This window comes from Acipenser ruthenus, chromosome 45 (assembly GCF_902713425.1).
Source record: "Acipenser ruthenus chromosome 45, fAciRut3.2 maternal haplotype, whole genome shotgun sequence".
In the NCBI taxonomy this organism is placed as follows: domain Eukaryota; kingdom Metazoa; phylum Chordata; class Actinopteri; order Acipenseriformes; family Acipenseridae; genus Acipenser; species Acipenser ruthenus.
The window spans coordinates 7,600,127-7,619,032 of NC_081233.1; the positions used below are offsets into that span (position 1 = coordinate 7,600,127).

An 18,906-nucleotide genomic window follows, 5' to 3' on the forward strand; every position below is an offset into this window, starting at 1 on the left:
TACCTGGAGATAAGCAGGAAACATGTCCTCCAGCTTGCTTTTCTTCCTGCCTCTCCGTTTCTTTGCCTGCTCCCCTTCTGGCTCGGCTGCTTTGGGATCGGATGGGCCATCGATTGGGGTACACGGGGGAGCACCTGGGGTAACAGCATGTGTGCAATACTGTGTCAAGATACAGTCGTTTCATCTGTTGTCTTTATTCAGCCTTTACACTGGTTACAACACATATATACATACACATATATATATATATATATATATATATATATATATATATATATATATATATATATATATACACACACACACACACACATTATATATATATATATATATATATATATATATATATATATATATATATATATATATATATATATATAATAATGAAGTCCAAGATCTGTGCATACAGAGCCATTACATTTATGCCCAGGTGTAATTTTGCAGAGGAGTGAGTGAAGTGATACTTGCCTTCCTCTGGGTTCCTCTCAGTGCTGGGACCCTCTGTTCCTGCCTCTCCTGGCAGTAGCTGGGGAAGCTGCCCCTTTTTCGCCCGTGTGTGAGACTTCCTCTGCCGAACCATGAACCCACCGATCCCTGTGCAAAAACCACAGAATCAACACCAACCCAGCCAGCACTGTCTACAGCTAATGGCCACAGGTTTTGCATCACCCTTTAGAATAAATTAATTTAGCTTCAAAATCTAATGAAACCAGCTAAATAAATGTTACAAATTACATATTGTTTTGAAGTTTTCCCATATACTTCATGAAAAAATGGACATTTCAAAATCCAACATGAAATACTGTACTATTATTCTGGCTTCAGTAGACTTTTGCGATATTTTTTAGTCTGATTATATTACAAATATATGAACATAATCTTATTTTTGTCTCAATCCTAAAATTCTAGGTGATGCTAAACTTTTGTACTTCCTACAGTGTTTTAGTTTAAATAAAACTAAAGAAGAATAAACTTATAGCAAGATTTTTCATCATCAAATCACTTCGTGGTCTTTAAAAGGGATACAAAAATATATTATAAAATCAGTCCACTTTAAATACTGCAGCGTGCCTTTTAGTAGCATGCTATTTCGGGTTAATTAAATGGCTGCAAATTTTGCAGCACATTGATATTGTGCCTAAGGGCTCTTCAAGCGCCGGGTTACACAGATTTGCCACTTGCGTTCACCCTGTGCTGAATCACATCTCTACACACAAAGCACTGCAGAACACTCCAGAGCCAGTCCAGCACGTCTCTGCGTTGTGTACCTGGTCTGTAGGGTTTTCTTTTCCTTTTCTTTCCTTCGTCTGTCTCCTCCGCTCCTGCCTTCCCCCCTTCCGTCTCCGGGCCCCCCTCTGCGTCTCTCTCGGGACCCCCCTCCCGGCCAGGGCTTCCCAGGACGTCCAGTTTGGAGTCACAGTCCATGGGCTCTACCCCTCCTGAACAGACAGAGGCAGCAGGGATCACTTCACTGGACACGCGCACACACACACACACTCCAAAGAGAACCAACAATGCAGCAGGACTTCAGAAGATCAGGATTACTTACTCAGGTTTACTTTGTCCTAAAATATTCAAATGAACCGTGCAAGTATTTTTTTTATAGCCAAAATAGAAAAGCCAACATATTTATGTAACTATCCCTATATTTATGAAACTAGCCAGCAACAGATATAGCATGTAAAAAAGTCAGCTATATGGACACAACAAATGGTCAGAATATGGTTAGGAAATACTAGATCACCAAAATCAAATATTTATTAAAACAAAAACTTAAAATAATAAATACAAAAATATAGCCCCACTTTATACCCGTTCTATGCAATATTAAAAATCACACTTCCAGAAATAAGATCCCACAGCACAGAATTAATAAAAAGTTAACTACTTTGTTTTGTATACGCCAGGTCAGTTATCATTACCATAGGAGGGTCAAGGCTGTCCCTAGTAACTCAAAGTCTCAGCTACTAAATTCAGTTAGTGATCTGTATTGTACTGCATTAGGAGTTCTGTTTGGGCAACCTGAATGTACTGCTCTTCTCAAGCAGTCCCTCGGTAACAGCACGGCACTGCTCACCTTTGACCTCGTCCCCGTCTCCATCTACTTCCTTCAGCTCCAGCCCATCTGGCCCCGCCTCCCCACACAGCGTACCCAATCGGGAGCGCCGCTGCCGCCTCTTGTGGAGAGGAGAGATGGAGATGCTGCGGAGCAGAGACATCCCGGACTCAGTCAGCCAGACCCCCTCCAGCCTGTGGAACTGAGGCTCTGCAGAGACATACACCACAGCGCTGAACTGCACAGCATCACAGCTCTGAACTGCACAGCACAGCCACACACAGCTCTGAACTGCACAGCGACACACAGCATCACAGCGCTGAACTGCACAGCCACACAAAGCACTACAGCTCTGAACTGCACAGCCACACACAGCTCTGAACTGCACAGCACAGCCACACACAGCATCACAGCTCTGAACTGCACAGCACAGCCACACACAGAATCACAGCTCTGAACTGCACAGCACAGCCACACACAGAATCACAGCTCTGAACTGCACAGCACAGCCACACACAGCTAGAACTGCACAGCCACACGCAGCATCACAGCTCTGAACTGGACAGCCGACTATTTTTTGGTACTTATAAGCTGTTGGGTGTTCATGAATTTGTTTGTACAGAAAGTCTTATTTTTCCAATGAAGCTCATCTCAGTTACATACCTGGCTCCTTCACTTTAACAGGAGTGCTGACAGGTGCTTCCACTACTATGGGGAGATAAAAATAAATAAATAAATAGTTACCCGTCACACATTTTTTATACATACAAATGACCTTCAAGTAGAACCCCATATCCAATTTTCATCCAGAATATTTAATTTAGAATTTTTAAACTTGTTCAGGTGAACTATACAGCCCTGCCAAGACCTTGGGAGGGACAAAAAACAAAAACACATGCATAACAACAATTCACTTACATACGAAGTGACCAAAAGGGATATAAATTCATATTAAATACAAATGTGAACCTCAAAGTGTACACACACATTTGTTCTGGCATACTAAATACAGACGGTTTTCATGTCATTTTCCTAGTAGATAGACAGGTGCCCAATCCTTACAGAAGTGCAAAAAAAAAAAAAAAAAAAAAACACAACACCACACCTATTTCAGTTAACAGAACTGGATAAAGAGGCACTCACCGGCAGGCTTGGGCACATACGGGCAGCAGCCTGAGCAGATGAATCCCTCGTCAGACGCCTGCTCCACCTCATCCTCAGTGAAGAGCGTCTCACACACTGCGTGCATCCACCTGCCGACAAGCACAAACACATGCCACTGAGACTTCACCACAGCACACACACACACTCCTGTGCCACCCACAATTGTTTTCGGTACTGGGAGTCCATGGTAAAAGTCTGAAGTGGTAGAAATTCAAAAGTAGTTCTCACAGGGCGCACAGGAATGGAAATAAGACACTTACTGGAGTAGCAGATTCACCTCTTCAAGGTTTTACTACAAGCTTGATTAGCCACATTGTATAGTTAACAAGCTCAGGTGTGTCTTAAGCTCACAGTGAACCCAGGAATGGAGCAAACCTCTGTGCAATGGGAGTATTATTTCGAGCCCTGTGATTGGTACAGAAAGGTTCTCATTTAGAAACCAGTTTGCTTTTTGCTGCGTTTTAAAAAAGCAGGAGTCTCACCGGTCGCAATGCTGACACTGCAGCAGCAGATCCTCTTCCATGAAGTTCTCTCGACAGACTGGGCAGGCCACCAGGCTGGCGCAGGGGGCACAGTGGGTGTAGTTGTTCTGCCACTCGCAGTGAAAACCAGGGGAGGTGGCTCCACACTGCATGCAGCACACACACCTGCGGAGACAAAAGCAGGGAGAAACAATCAGGGACCACGATATTCAAAAAAAAAAAAAAAGACGATAACCCACTATTAGTACTAAAAATCAGGGTCTGTATCACCGTTAATAGCAATGAGGCCCTAAAGAGGAAATGGCTGGATCAGCAGGGATACCCCTCGGCCAGGGTTAAAGAGTTGCACGGTGCCCGTGGAGAACGGGATCCTGCAGGACTCACCACTTGCATTTCCAGCCTCCCTTGGGTACAGTGTTCAGAGGGGGGTCCAGGCAGTACGTGTGGTAGCTGACGTCACAGTCGTCACACAGCAGCAAGCGTGCCGGGTCCGAGGCCTTGCCACACACTTCGCACACGATGCACTCCAGACAGCGCCAGCCTTTGCTCAGCATCATCTTGGTAATCTGCAGGGATGGGGGCGGGAGGGGAGAAGACAGGGTTAGTGCACTATACAAATCACAATAGCTTTTCCCTTATAGGAGGAGGTGGTTACTTTGGAGGCTCGTGTTGAAAAAGGGTCAGCTTTGGAACACATTTTAAAAACAAGCCCATCAGTTAGGCCCATCCCCCACCACAGTTATAGGAGTGTCCTTACCAATAAAAACACTTTTGTCAAACTGCTTGACTGATACATTTAATGGATGACTGCAATCGAGTGAATTCTGCACTATTGAGATTTCATTATTTCTCCACATAGCTGTCTAACTAGCTTTTGTTCTCAGATGCTGGATGACAGCCCAGTCTCATTTCCTCATATCATGTGATGCACTGACCTTTAAACTATCTACCCGAGTTGTAACTAGTAAGATTACAAATGCTCTTGTTGGCCCACATGGAACTCTGCTTCCCATTCCCCTTTTGGGTGCATCTCCGTTATTCTCACCTTGCTGTTGACGCAGTAGGGGTGGTAACACTGGGCGCACTGGGCACATGCCAGCAGCTGCCCCTCTACGCCTCGGCCAAAGCTGCCACAAACCACACACATGTCCTGGAGAGAAAAAGAATAGGAGTATTTTAACACATTGATGGAGGCACGACCCGAAACACTGGTCTACTTGCATTCCAAGAGCTTAACCTTTCATCTAGATCCATCTAGCACTATTACACCCATTCAGTCTGGCATGAACACTTTCAAAACTACTGTTTGATATTTCATCCACAACACACTCAAAAAGACATTCAGTAGTGCTTAAGAGAAACATTGGTACAACTGTAAACTTACTTCAATGGCAACACACGTAAACATCTACCAATTGAAAAAAGGAGTGACATAGATTGGTCTTTATCAAGTAAGGGTCTTGCTAAACTGAACACGTGCAGATCCTCAGGAGTTACTTGAAATGTAGCGTACCTGCAACAGAACGAATTTATCCGTGTTGGAGAACAGCACCACCGTGTTCTGCATCGTATCATCCTCTTCATCGTCCTCTTCCTTACTGGGGGAGGCCTCCACGTCCATGCACTGAGGGGACAACGAGGGACAGATGAGACTCCCAGACCACTGGCACAGACCGACATGCAAAGCTATACTTAAGAGATCCAGATCTGAGATCAAAACCTGATCCCATAGTGAAGCTACCCTGTAACGATTAGGTTAATTAGGTTCTTATTTCAATATTTAAAACTAAGCTTTTAAAAACACGTTTACAACAGCAGTTTAACAGACAACGAAACCAATACTAATTCACGCTGCATCAATGCTGTTCTGCAAATGCAGCTCAACTTCAAGTTGCTTGATTCCAGTTTTATTTTTACCCTCCCTGTGAAACATTTCAGCTTTAGAAATGGTTTCAAGATTTAGGAACCAATTAAATGCCTGGCATATTTTCAACTAGGGTGAGATAGCAGAATGACACTTGAATCCGTTATGCCGGGTACATGTGACCTGTGCCTCAAACCTGCTTGACCAAGGAGCTATTTATTTGGCCACTGGCCCTTTTGTAAACTAATTTGAAGACAGGGTTACCTGAAAGGGGGAGGCAAGGAGTTACAAGAACATGCGAACGGTAGGCAATTAGATTATACTTCTACGCTACGCCTTGCTGCGCGATAAGCAGTTAAGACTTCTGAAAAATGTGATGGTCCTCGTTTCGGTGGCACTCTTCTTACCAGGAAAGCCTCGATGCAGGAGGCCATGGCTTTGAGACGGGACCGGCCGCGGCCCCTCCCCCCTCCCCCACCGCGAGGACGCCGTTTACCAGGGAAACTGCTGCTGCGGCCCTGGAAGAGAGACGGGGAAACTCCAATCACACTTCCCAAATCCCTGATTCTCGCTGCCCTTTCCCAGGTTCAATATAGTCCGATTCGAGGTCTTATTGACGATTATTAAATATCGGTGAGTACCATAAAAAATAAAATAAAAAACATCATCACGGTTGTAAACTGAATATATCCCTACAATCTGAAACTCTTAACCCGCGATAACACATGTGAGGTTTCAATGTTGCTTTGTTAAAAATAGTTACTAACTAGTAACAATGCATGCATGTACACAACTAGACAGACAAATAGTATCTCCTTATATCTCCAGATTAAAATATTATGAGCTAAAGAATCTACAAACCAAGTGGTCCCAGCTGGATAAGCATTTTTCTACATATATGATGTGTACGGGACAATAAAACTACCTGTTTGATCCGCGATCGCCCCGGGGAGTTCCGCCTCTTGACCTTCTCTCCATCCATCTTCATGGCGCCGGGGTCGAAGGGCAGCGAGTCGTCGGTCTCTGTGAGCAGCGAGTCGGAGCGCGCCCGGCTGGCCGACACCAGGCCCAGTTCCATGGAGAGGGAGGAGTCGGGCTCTCCGGGGGACTCCAGGAAGCCGCTGCTGCTGGCATCCTCGTGGCTCAGGTTGGACATCTCGTCCATGTACTCCGGCTTCATCACCAGGCTGCCGCCACTGCTCCTCCTCCTGCCAGGGGGAGACGCTGCCTCCTGCTCGGTGTCGACCTCGGGCTCCTCCTGCTTTAGCTTATTCTCTGCCGCCAAGTCCTCCATGGGAGACACTTTCTCGCAGCCCTCCTCCTCCTCCTCCTCCTCCTGAGAGTCCTCCAGAGGGTCCAGGAGGGAATCCCCAGCGCCAGGCCGCAGAGGGGAAGGGCTGCTCCCTCCTTCCGGGACTGCGTGCTGCATTTCAGAGGGTTTGGGATCCCCCTCCTCCATTGCCTCCTCCACTTCATCTGAAGGAGCTTTGCAAGGGCTCTTAGTCCGATTGCTTTGTGGGGAGGTGGAGGCAGCCTGGGTCTCCCCATCACTGGGGGGATCTCCAGAGGCCAGGGGAACGCTCTGGGTCTTAGAGTCTGTGTCTTCAGAGTCCTGCCCGGAGTTGGTTTCCCCAGACTCTGATGGAACCCCAGGTTCCAGAGGGGCGCACCGTTCTTCCTTGTGTTCGCCTGCGCCCCCTGTCTCGCAGTCCTGGGATGGCAGGCTTTCAGGCTCCTTGTCGATGCCGATATCCTCAGGTTGGATGTCATTCCCACCGCTCTTTGCAGCCTCTGTAAATGCAAGGAAGATGAAGGGGTACAGCACAAAGCAAACCCTTACCAGAAAGCTTTATTTTGTATGTGTATGCATTCTGTCAGGATGAAAAACAGGATTCATAAAAGCAGTGCTTTAACTAGATGAACCAGTGCTGCTTAATTCTGAAGTGATTAAAAACCAATGAGCATGGCCGGTTATAAAAGTCAAAAGGTACGCAAAACATCGAGTGCTAATTCATGGAAGCCTGGGCCACCTTCACTCATACCCGTGTGTGGAGAGACGCAGGGCTGCTCCCGATGAGCTGCCAGCGTTTCTGTTCCCTGTTGCAGCCTCTCCTTCACCTCTCTGTCCTCCGAGTCGGACTCTTTCCCTGCACAGACCAGAATCCCAGTTAGCTCACGTTTCACCCAAACATGAACGCCATTTTAAAAATGCATTGCATTAGCATTGCAGTAAGCTTTGAAAGCTTGTACAGTGTTGTATAAAGTTGGCAGGTATCCTAGACGTTTGAGTAGCAAACATTTCGTTCAACATACATCCCCCACCACAGCTGTTTATAAATATATCTACGTACCCATCGACAGCAAATCAACTACCACATTGTGGATGCAGGAATATCACAGCAATATCAATGAGAAAAGTAGTGTTGTGTCAATATCTTTCCTGTATGTAATAAGATCTACCTGCCTTTTATTGCAGGTGCATGAAGGGGAACAAACCAGCCTATGATTTCTCCTAGCATATGGACAGAATCCTCCTGCTTTATTCTAGGACAGTGATTTCTGCAGTACCCCCTTCATTTAAGGGGGGGCGGGGGGTCTACTTGTTCAAATCAGCTACCCATATATCTAACATGTGCAACAATTAAATGACATCTCAAAACCCTCTGCTGTCATTCTAGGCCTGCTTACCCAGCTCCATCGGTGTGCCTGTGTCCTGGGCAGCGGCTTTGTCAGCGACTGCCACTGCTGGAGAGGAGCCCCTGCATAAGACACAGGTGTACTTGCCAGCTGGGGTTTCCGAGAGACCTGTACATTCACGGTGCACCCACCTGTAAAGACATCAAGACCTCAAGTCAATACGGGGACTGCAAAACGACAGAAAGCATTACAAGGCTCCTACGATCGGGGAATGTCACTGTATGTATGTTTGTGCCCACGCGCTCCATTAAGGAAGCCTAGCTCTTGCATTAGCACTCTAATGTCTCTGTACTCTGAAACTGAACTGTGTTTTATGGTCATTCCTCATCTAAAATTGAAAGTGTTAAAAAGATACACACACAAGCCGAGTTCACAGAGTAAGCAAGATATATATATAAATCTTTCTGTCTGAGCCGGACTTTGAGCCCGGAGGATTCCCAGAATCTCACATGCAAACAGGCTGGCGGAGCTGGCTTACCCTCGACACGTCTGGCAGCACAGAAGGCTCTCCGTTGGGGTTGGTTTCCCGCAGCTGACACACACAGCGCTGCGGTGCCGGTGGCAGCTCTCACACAGGGAGTAGTTCTCATACCAGAGGGCCCCGCTGTGCGATGCCGAGCCCCGGGTTCCACACTCGCTGCACACGCGGCAGTTCTGCAGAGAGAGAGAGAGAGAGAGAGAGAGAGAGAGAGAGAGAGAGAGAGCGAGAGAGAGAGAGAGAGAGAGAGAGAGAGAGAGAGAGAGAGAGAGAGAGAGAGAGAGAGAGAGAGAGAGAGAGAGAGAGAGAGAGGAGAGAGAGAGAGAGAGAGAGAGGCAGGATTTACACACACATCGCCGAGGGCATTGCTGCTTGCTGATAATTGGTTTGACGGACTTTTTTCAATATTCCTTTAAAATGCAAAAGGGCTTTTTGAATATTTGTCCCCGCACTAGTGAAAATCTATTATGGGAGGACATTGCCCTAAATGATACACTGTTTAACAATAAGGAATGTATTAGAAGCATCGAGTTCTTATTAAAATGTCACATCAGGTTAATACAAATAATCAGGTTGCTTTTTGTGAAGACAGAAAAGTTACACAGTGTACTATAAAGGGTCTGGTCTGGATAACACACTGCATACCTGAGCCAAAAGAGTCAGATTAAAAGTTTGAACACCATATTAGATACTGGGGCATTCAATGAACAAACACAATGTCTCGTATACAAATTCTGCAGTCAAACCTGTATTAAACCACCTTTATAGAAGTACCACTTGCCAGTCTCGCCCCTCAGGGATGGGAATAAGACTCCCATTGCATAGAAGTTTGATCCATTCCCAGTTTTTCTACGAGTTTAATGAGACACACCTGATCTTGTTACCTGCACACTGTGGCTAATCAAGCTTTTAGTAAAACCTGGAATGGGTGAAACTGCTATGCAATAGGAGTCTTGTTTCCATCCCAGGCGCCCACTGTGGTAAAACGATATGAAACACTTCACAAGCTCAACAAGAGGACCTGTCGGAGTTTCAGTCTGTTACCTTGCACTTCCATGTGTCGGTAGGCAGGGATTCCATGGCTGGCTGCAGACAGAAGGTGTGGTAACCCTTATCACAGGCATCGCACACCAGCATCATGGAGTCCTCACCAGGCTGCCTGGAATCAGAGACAATGTGCACAGCGTTAGCGAATCAAGCACTCATCTCAGACAGACTGAGGCTCTATGACCCAATTACATTACATCCCCCTCCCTCACTTAAACATTTTTTCTTTACCATAAACATCTCAATGTAAATCCTGGTGTTGGGGGTGAGCTAGTGTTGTGAAATAAAAAAAATAAAAAAATGAAATTGCTACAGCCATACAACAAACATCCCCAATACATCAAGCTTAGAAAGTACAAAAAAAAAAAAAAAAAAAAAAAAAAAAAAAAAAAAGTACGTTTTGCATTGCACTTGGATTGCAATGGATTTTAGGGCTGCATTATCCCAAGCTTATAGAATTACAACCTTGTATGATTGTAGCACAACACATCTGGCAATTGTACAATTTGTAAGCAATAATAAAATCAGCTAACATATTTCTGTCAAGGGGATAAATGGTTATGCTAGGGTAAACCAATTAAGATTTCAGGAGCAAATGGGATGGTGCAAAACAGATTTTTGACTAACTATTTATTTATTTGGTGACTTATAGGTGTTATAGGGGAGTACAGGGTTACAGTGCTAAATCAATACAGTACAGTTTACAGTAAGTGCAAATTATACTACTACAGTATGAAATAAGATGCAATAAGAGAAGTTAGGATTACAACAATTTATATCTACAATGACATAATAGCAGTGCAATAGTGCAAGGATAGTGCCTCAGCCGAGGATTCAGTAACGTGGTACTACGGCATTAGTTCAAATACATGCTAGAATGAAACGGATAATAGGACGATGTCTGAATGCTGCGAGGCTCACCTGCAGGTTTGGCACACTTTGCACTCCGGGCACTGCCAGCCTGAGCGCTTGAGTGGCGTGGCGCTGATCTCCAGGCACGCCCCGTGGTAGTGAAGCCCACAGCCGGTGCAGAACAACTGGTCCAGGAGCTCCCCGGGGGAGTCGCACACCGCGCAGCGAGCCTCTTCCTTCGCTGGAAACACAGGACAGGGACAGAAGGCATCACTGGATTATTCCACAGGCAGCTCAACCAATCACAAAAAAATCCAAGGGGTCGAACATTCCTCATCTTTCAGCAATCCCTCCAGGATTACGCGATGGAATAAAGCAACACATTTCATAATCGATTGCATTTTTTTAATTCTGCACATCATTTCATTGCGAGCACGATATCTGTGATTTGACACAGTCTCAAACTTTCGGAGCTACTAATCTGAGCTGCATCATATTACCTTGCTGCTTTTGCAACATTGGATGCTTGGTTCCTTTTTAAAAAAAGATTGCGTAAAATGTTGCGAAATGGCATTTATTCAATCACATAAAAGCCTTAAAAAAATTGCTTCATTTGAGGTTTGTTTTGCACAACACTGGAGTCTAAGGTGTTGTTCAGAACATGGCTTCCCTTCCGTACCTATTTCAACTGCCTTATCCACATGCTCCGGACAAAGAAGAGCTAAATGCTTCATGGATTGGAATGAACCACTGGCCGCAGAGCAGGGGAAGTGATAGAACCGCGAACACGCTTCCGACTGGCACCGAATGGTAGCACCCAGCCTCTTACAGTATTCACATCGCTGCAACAAGAGAGAGAGAGCGAGAGAGAGAGGTTGATTAGTGAAATACAACAAAGACCCATTATAAAAGACAACACTTTATACACTACTGTAACTCCCACCTACATAATAAAGCTACACATGAACAATATTTTTCTACCCTTGAACATAACCAGGTTGGTACTCTGATACATTTCAAATAGCAAATGGGTACTAATATATATAATAGCAGAATGTTTTTTTTTGCTTTTAAAATGAAAGCTCTGTGAATGGGTCCCCTTTGAAGCCTGTGCACATGACAATTGAGAGTTTTAGGAGGGCTGGCTGACCTGCTTGATCCCCGAGGCGACTGCCCTGTCCACACCAGCTAGTCCTTGGCTACTGTCTTGCTGAACTCCTGCTGACCAGGCTGCACACCAGTGATGAGCCCAGCAACGACCTGCAGAACCAGACAGAAGCGCAACGTTGCATTTAACACAGGACAAGATACGATTACAATTCTTCAGTAAAGGTACCATCATCAGTGTCTTCAATAAAGAATTGAAACATGTTAGTATTTCTACATTTCTTACGATTTAATGTGAAGTAGATACAAAAGAGAAAAAAAAATACTTGACTAAGTATTTACCTGTTTGGTCAAACAGTAAAGATGCCGAGAAGCCGTCTGCAAAGCCGATGCTGGACAGGTCATCCGAGAGCCCTTGTGCCCTCGCTTCCTCCCCGATCTGTCCAGCAGCCTGGTCACTCTCAGGGGGCAGCTCTGGCCGGTTATCCGAGGGTTCAAAGCTGCGCAGTTCTCTCTGTCCATGTAAACTCCTCCCGCCACAGTTACAGAAAGCACAACCCTGCTGATTCTCCCTGCTGTGCCGAAACATCACAGCGATATTAAGAGAAAGTTCATCAAAAGCAGGAGATTACATCTTATCTTCCTCACTTACTCACAGCCTTCAATTCAATCTAAATAAGACTACCCACACATGCCCATCTCTCCCCTCTTTAAATACTCCAGGCCTGTGTGACTAAGATAGATGAATGGCAGTTATCAATCAATCTTTATTTTATATAGCGCCTTTCATAGTGGACCACTATCACAAAGCACTTCACAAGATGCAGTAACAACAAGAAAATTAAAATACAGGGAAATGCATAATACATGCTATACAGTTAAAAAAAACAATGCATAATACATTAAATACAGTGGAAAGTGCATAATACATGATAGTAGGATAATACATGAAATAGTAGCAGCAACTCAGCAGCTAATAGCAGATATCAGGCTTAAAGAGCATTGAAAGCAAGAGAACAGGTGGAATCAATCAAGTTATCTAACATGCACCTAGAGAACTCTCTGAAACGTGAAAGAGTTCACCATACTGTGGGATCCATTGAGGGGCTTGCTGTTGGAACTGCGGTTTAACTAGCGCAGGAGTGGGGTTACCTGGGCTGGCCTGGGGGATCCGGTGTGTGTTCCTCGGTCTTGGAGGTGGCAGCTGGTGGCTCTGGGTCCCCCTCAGAAGGGGCAGGCTGCTCTGGGGGGGCGCTGTCATCAGCTGGGTTGGGGGGTGGAAGAGATAAAATAAATCACACAGCTCAAAATAAAAACCTGCACTAAGCTTCAACCTCTGAGCACTAGGTTCAAAAACTCATCTTGGGTCTTCATTTTAAATGGAGTCTCAACTCAGCCTATGTGTAACACACATTAAAAAAATCGACACTCAAAGTGCGTCCAAGGACAGGGGGGTGATCCTTCCAGTCCTGGGCAGGCTTGAGGCATGGAGACTGGACGGATCCCTCACCCCTAAGAGAAAGGGTGTTCCCTCCACTCTAGGGCAGGCTTCAGGAATGCTTTTGGCACATTTAGGAGGAACGCCAGTGACACTGCTTGTGCTATCCATGATCAGAAATTAGGGGCTTCGGCTTCCAGTGCTGCCAATACCCAAACATTTAGATATTTCCAATACTGACCCACATAGAAGAGCCCAGTAACAAATGCAATGTAGTACCTGAGGTTTCCTCCTCGCTGTTCGATTTCTGTTCATCCATTCCTTCCCCTGAACCCGATCTCCCTGGCAGAGAGACCTGAGAACAGGAAGCAGTTACAAAACACAACAGTTAAAAAAGGAGGAAACAGAAACAGGCAGTTCAGCAGATCAACTGGAAATCAAGCACAGCTCATCTTGCAGGGGTGTTTTTTGTTTATCATATTGGTCCAAGCCTTAATCTGTTATTTTAAATTCAACTCACAATAAGCACGGAACAATACACCCCATTCTTTGAAACTATTTAAAAATCAAAAGAAAAAAAAAAAGGAGTACTTCCCATTTATTGATGTTAAACAGGAATTCAATGTTAAAAAAAATGAATGTTTTGTTGTGCAACCTTACCCCACCTCAACAAGCTTCAGGACGACCTTGCAACTGTACAAACTACGTGCAATTGGGTCACATTTTAGATTATACAGGGCGATTAGAAAGTAAGTTTACAGTATCAATGATAAGGTGTGTTGATACGGTACACTTACTTTCTAATCACCCTGTATATGAAATGGCCAGAGGTATCAAATATAATATTACAGGTTTCAGTGTTTTTGCCATGAGCTATAAAACAGCTTCTTAAAATCTGTAACCATCTACTGCAGCTACCTGCTACTCCGGATGGGATCAAATACAAATGACGCACATGGGGCTGAAAATAGAGATTGAAGAACACTAAAGCTTCAAGCCAGGCACTAAACTAAATGAATGCAACGTTTCAATACGAGGCTATAACACGAAGCACAGGACAGTTTGACTGTCTATTCATCAGGTTCACAGCCTTCTTCACTTTAACCCGACACCTCGGATCCAACCTGGCTAAAATGTTTTTTTTAATTATACATTTTGACTGCATTTCCAATTCAATGACTTTAACCCTTTCATGCATGAAATATTGAAAATAGCTTTAATTTTTTTTTTTTTTTTTTAAAAGCAGTTTTGAACACACAAATATATTTCTCATTGACATTTTTATGGCAGCTGGCTCTGCATTTGCATTTGCATCTTTCCACACGTCTCCATATAAAGGATAGGAGAGGGGTTTTTTTCTGTTTATCTGTCCTCATGAAAGGCTGACATTGGATTAGACCAAGATCTTTCCTCTCTTTTAAAGAAATTTTATTGTTTTAATATCACAGAAAAAAGACACCACCCCACAAATTTATATATATCAGCAATACAAATCAATTAAACTCATCTCCGATTAAGACTTAAGCCTAGTCTATACAGGGCAAGAACTGTAGAGCTCTAACATTAATAAAGTTAACTCCAAGAAAGTAATAAAATAAATAAAAAAGTTGAATTAAAAGGCAGGGTGTAAGGATACAACACTGTCGCGATACCATATATACATCACAACATGCAGGTCTCGATACGATATATCACAATACAAGTGATGGTCCCGAGGGGCTACTTGTATGACCCACAGGAAGATCAAAATATCACTTAATGAGGTAGGGATGGAAATAAGACTCTTATTGCACAGCAGTTTCACCGATTCTTGATGAGCCACGGTGTAAAACCAGGAGCGGATCAAACAAACTGTGACGGATTATTTTGTTAAAAGATAATTCACCCACCAGTACCTATAGTTTTAAACTTGAACCAACCTTTTTCTGCACCAATACTTATTATACCCTGTAAAGTCAAAACCTACTACTTTCTTCTCATTAATAATAAAAAGGACATCCCTTTAAAGTGGTGTTAAGAACACAGTTATCGGTAATTTAGAAGTTAATTAGCTCAATGTAAAAAAAATTAAGTACAAGCAACGTTCAAAACAAAGTTACACCGATAGCAAAAATCCTACCGTAGAATTTAGTTACCGGAACAAAAACATTTCACAGCGAATGTAAACTGCATTAACCTGAAATTAATACGCAGATTCAGTCTGCAAACCCTTGCTTAAAAAAAAAACAAACAAAACAAACAGCCGAGTAGCATTATTACATTATTATTTATAAGCCTCACTTCAGAACGTAAGCACCCTACCGTTATAGAACCGAATATTTATAAAATTACAATTTGCTGCTTAAACACACTATATATATATATATATATATATATATATATATATATATATATATATATATATTGATGTATAAATATAACTCAAACGCGAACCTGCGGATTAGGGGATTTTAAACCCCCTTATTACGAACAGAATTGCCAACCTGACGACGGGCAGACTTCATGGGAGTTGCTCGTCAGCGAGCAGATGCGTATTGTAAAAATATTACGCGTTTCTCCTATAAATAAATAGTTTATATATTAAATCTATAAATAAATAAATACATAAATACATAAATCCCCTGTGTCCAAACTCCGACTCTTGAGCTGGAGACACAAAGGAAACACAACTTCCGGGTCCTACAACACTTCCTGTAACGGGAACCCTTCACCACAGAAAATAAAGTTCCGAGGTCGACAAAATTCAGATGAACAAACACTGTACGCGACACACAACGTTAAATACTTCATGTATTTGTATCTGAAACAGAAAGTACGATTTAAGAACACGACACCAAAAAAAAAAAACACACACAAATAATAATCATCTAACCACCTTTTCGCCGAATTGATAGCGAAACATCAATATTAAAGCGGTAACATTATGCTACAACTACATTATATACTACAGTACTGGTAAGTATTCAAATAAAAATAAGGTAAAACCCGATGGGAAGATTCATTGTTGCGATTAGGATTAACTGCATAGTTTCGTAAACCCGCGTCTTGTCCCCTTACTAACAAAGGATGCAACCCCCTTACTTTGTCTAAATTTGACAGATCTTTTAAGACCCAACTTGACAAAGTTCGTAGATCAAATCAGCCATACTCCACCTGTTAATTAAATGTTCTTTCGTAGTCAGATACGGCACCGGTACAGTCATTCATATGTATTACATTTGAGAAATACACTTCTGAAATGGTTTTCAACATGAAACCGATCCAGTGACCATAACAAGAGCAGGGTGAACCACAAACTAACTGAAACAGGCAACTGCGTTAAAAACAAAATACCTATTTTTAAAATTGCACTTTAAAATCACTGGGCCAAACTATACAGAAATAAATCCGGACATCGTCTAATATTAGTGCAGAGATATGAACTAGATTAGAAACCTTTGGGTCTATAATTATGACACAGAAAACATCGTGCATTTTAATCACTGGGACAAACGACACACACATAAATCTGGACAGCGTCCAATATTGGTGCAGAGCTATGAACTTGAATTCGTGAAGGTCGACCATCGCACTGAAATATTCGCTTTGCCAGCAGCTCATTTCATTCACCGAGCACCCATCTCTTCAGCACTGGTTCGGGGTCAATTTTTTTTAAAAAAAAAAAGCAGTTTCTTCTGGTGCTTTTGCTTAAGTTTACGAACTAGTTCCAGCTGTATAAAGCACAGGTCAATGTCCAAACGCAAGTGCTATTCAAAGTGTGAATACAGTACTTAAAACGAAGCCCTTATCTGCCTCTTACATTGTATATGCTATGTTACAGCAGATCATGACAGTTTATAAGGAAAAAAGTTACAGGACTGCAGTTTATGTAAATTCCTAGTTCGTTTTAATAGCAAAATATTGACACGTATAAAGGGGTATCTTAAACGCCTTTATAAAATTATTTTTAAAAATGTAAATCTAATCAGTGCAATGTTTTTTGTATCTTCCTCAATTGACATCTTTTGCCTGCCCTGTAACTGAAATGCCCATCATTTGATTAAGCTAACAATTCAAGGGGAAAGCAAAAAAAGGCTTTTTCTACACCAATAAAATGACATGTTTCAGTAACTATAACAACTCGCAATAGCATCTGTTGATTGTCTTCATCAAAGGTATCAAAAGACTGTACAATTGTAGTTTTAGAACTGTTTTTACACAGCACCGGCTATTGACAACATAACAAACTTTAAAAACCCTGGACTGCAGGATTCAGATTAACTTTGAGCTATAATGAAATACTGATACTTGGAGAGAGAGAGAAAAAAAAAACACCCTAGAGATGCCACAATCTGTCTCAAGGAGGTCTGGAGCACAGAGCTTCTACAAAGTTGATCCTAACTGTGTGTGCAGGTGCAGCATTAATTATTCAAATTACAGTCTATTCCCCTTCCAAATGAAAAGGCAGCACTGATCTGTATTGTTGTCTATAGTCACATGCTTACAGTACGGTACCAAAAGCTACAGATCTAGCCCCCCCGCAACTCTCAGCACTGTGTCCGAGGAAGGAGAACAGCAACAAAGCACACCACAATTTCAGTTATTCTTGTAAACCACACTCACACACTTCTACAGGAACCAAGGGGTACCACCTGTATTAAAAGATTTACAGTCGCCCGTTATCCCTCCCTTTACTCAAGGAAGCGCGCTATCAAGACTAACTGCCTTCAGAAAGAAAGGAAATGGAACCAGATACTGGCCGCAGGATTTTTTTTTATTATTGTAGAAAAAAAAAAAAAAAAAAAAAAAAAAGAGACGGCCCTTGTCCAAGCACTACAATGGCTAGTCCTTAGCCGCAAAAGAGCACACCCCAATCCTAACCTGACCACTCGAACATCCAGACCAATAGCCAGGTGCATAACACACCTTAAAGTCCACCCCTTAAGTTCTGTTTGAGTTTAAGGGTGTTGCAGAGAGCAGCTCAACCCATTTAGGTCAACGCCCAAATGAAGGGAAAATGTATCCTACAGTGCTTAAACTTAAAGTGGTTTCTAGCAATAGAAAATCTACTGGCAGCAGTCTTTTTGGGGGTTTCCTATTACCAGTACAAATTATACTACCCGGAAGAAGCCCCCAAAAAGACTGCTGCCAGTAGTTAACCACCATCAGGGCGGATGAAAGATAAACACTTCGATTTTACTGACTAAGTTCAGAGAAAGTGAAATGGGTGGTTATGTTAAGAATTGGTTTAGTGCTGCTAGTGGCAGCAGCAGAATCAGCTGCCTCAGGGCCAGTACAAACCCTGCAGGTAGCAACACCTGCCTAAATTTAATACTTTATGCAACCAGGACCTGGGGCTTCTGTCACGCAGAGGCACCAAATTGTGTCGTGGTTGCGTTTAAAGTAAAGCATAACGTTCCACAGTTTGGCAGTCCTTAGCCGTTCTACCATACTGGCCTGCTCATCTTTTGAGAATGTCCTTACCAAGTTTCATCAGAATTTTGACAAGTGGTTCTCTAGAAATGGAAGCATGACACATGTATGTATGTTGCACAGATAGTAAAAAAAAAAACATGCAAAAAGGTTCATTTGAAGGGATGAAAGCAGGGCAGGCTGTGTGCAAGGTTCATATACAAGTATTGCATTTGTTTGTTTTTCTAAAGATGCGTTTAGGTGAAACCCCTCGTTGGCTAGACCCATATTATGTTATTAATATTACTCAGAGAGTCACGTTCTGAAAGT

General features: G+C 43.1%; 1 protein-coding gene across 7 annotated transcripts in view; it reads right to left on the reverse strand.

The window, feature by feature from the left end:
• The window catches only part of LOC131720884 (histone-lysine N-methyltransferase 2D-like), a 48,642-nt gene that overhangs the window by 27,282 nt on the left and 2,454 nt on the right, over nucleotides 1-18,906 (reverse strand). For 4 of the 7 annotated variants that reach the window (XM_059013257.1, XM_059013254.1, XM_059013256.1 and 1 more), the window contains exons 2-23: nucleotides 13,465-13,540; nucleotides 12,900-13,011; nucleotides 12,090-12,322; nucleotides 11,791-11,900; nucleotides 11,320-11,482; nucleotides 10,710-10,881; nucleotides 9,786-9,900; nucleotides 8,742-8,917; nucleotides 8,255-8,394; nucleotides 7,609-7,713; nucleotides 6,492-7,357; nucleotides 5,974-6,084; nucleotides 5,216-5,326; nucleotides 4,748-4,852; nucleotides 4,087-4,268; nucleotides 3,703-3,867; nucleotides 3,200-3,309; nucleotides 2,720-2,764; nucleotides 2,078-2,266; nucleotides 1,269-1,439; nucleotides 469-594; nucleotides 4-134 (exon numbers count right to left, since the gene is read on the reverse strand). In XM_059013257.1, the coding sequence (XP_058869240.1) occupies nucleotides 4-134; nucleotides 469-594; nucleotides 1,269-1,439; nucleotides 2,078-2,266; nucleotides 2,720-2,764; nucleotides 3,200-3,309; nucleotides 3,703-3,867; nucleotides 4,087-4,268; nucleotides 4,748-4,852; nucleotides 5,216-5,326; nucleotides 5,974-6,084; nucleotides 6,492-7,357; nucleotides 7,609-7,713; nucleotides 8,255-8,394; nucleotides 8,742-8,917; nucleotides 9,786-9,900; nucleotides 10,710-10,881; nucleotides 11,320-11,482; nucleotides 11,791-11,900; nucleotides 12,090-12,322; nucleotides 12,900-13,011; nucleotides 13,465-13,504 (3,678 nt within the window). In that variant the 5' untranslated portion in view covers nucleotides 13,505-13,540. The remainder of the gene's footprint in view (nucleotides 1-3; nucleotides 135-468; nucleotides 595-1,268; nucleotides 1,440-2,077; nucleotides 2,267-2,719; nucleotides 2,765-3,199; nucleotides 3,310-3,702; nucleotides 3,868-4,086; nucleotides 4,269-4,747; nucleotides 4,853-5,215; nucleotides 5,327-5,973; nucleotides 6,085-6,491; nucleotides 7,358-7,608; nucleotides 7,714-8,254; nucleotides 8,395-8,741; nucleotides 8,918-9,785; nucleotides 9,901-10,709; nucleotides 10,882-11,319; nucleotides 11,483-11,790; nucleotides 11,901-12,089; nucleotides 12,323-12,899; nucleotides 13,012-13,464; nucleotides 13,541-18,906) is intronic. The other 3 variants (XM_059013253.1, XM_059013258.1, XM_059013255.1) reach the window with 2 other exon arrangements.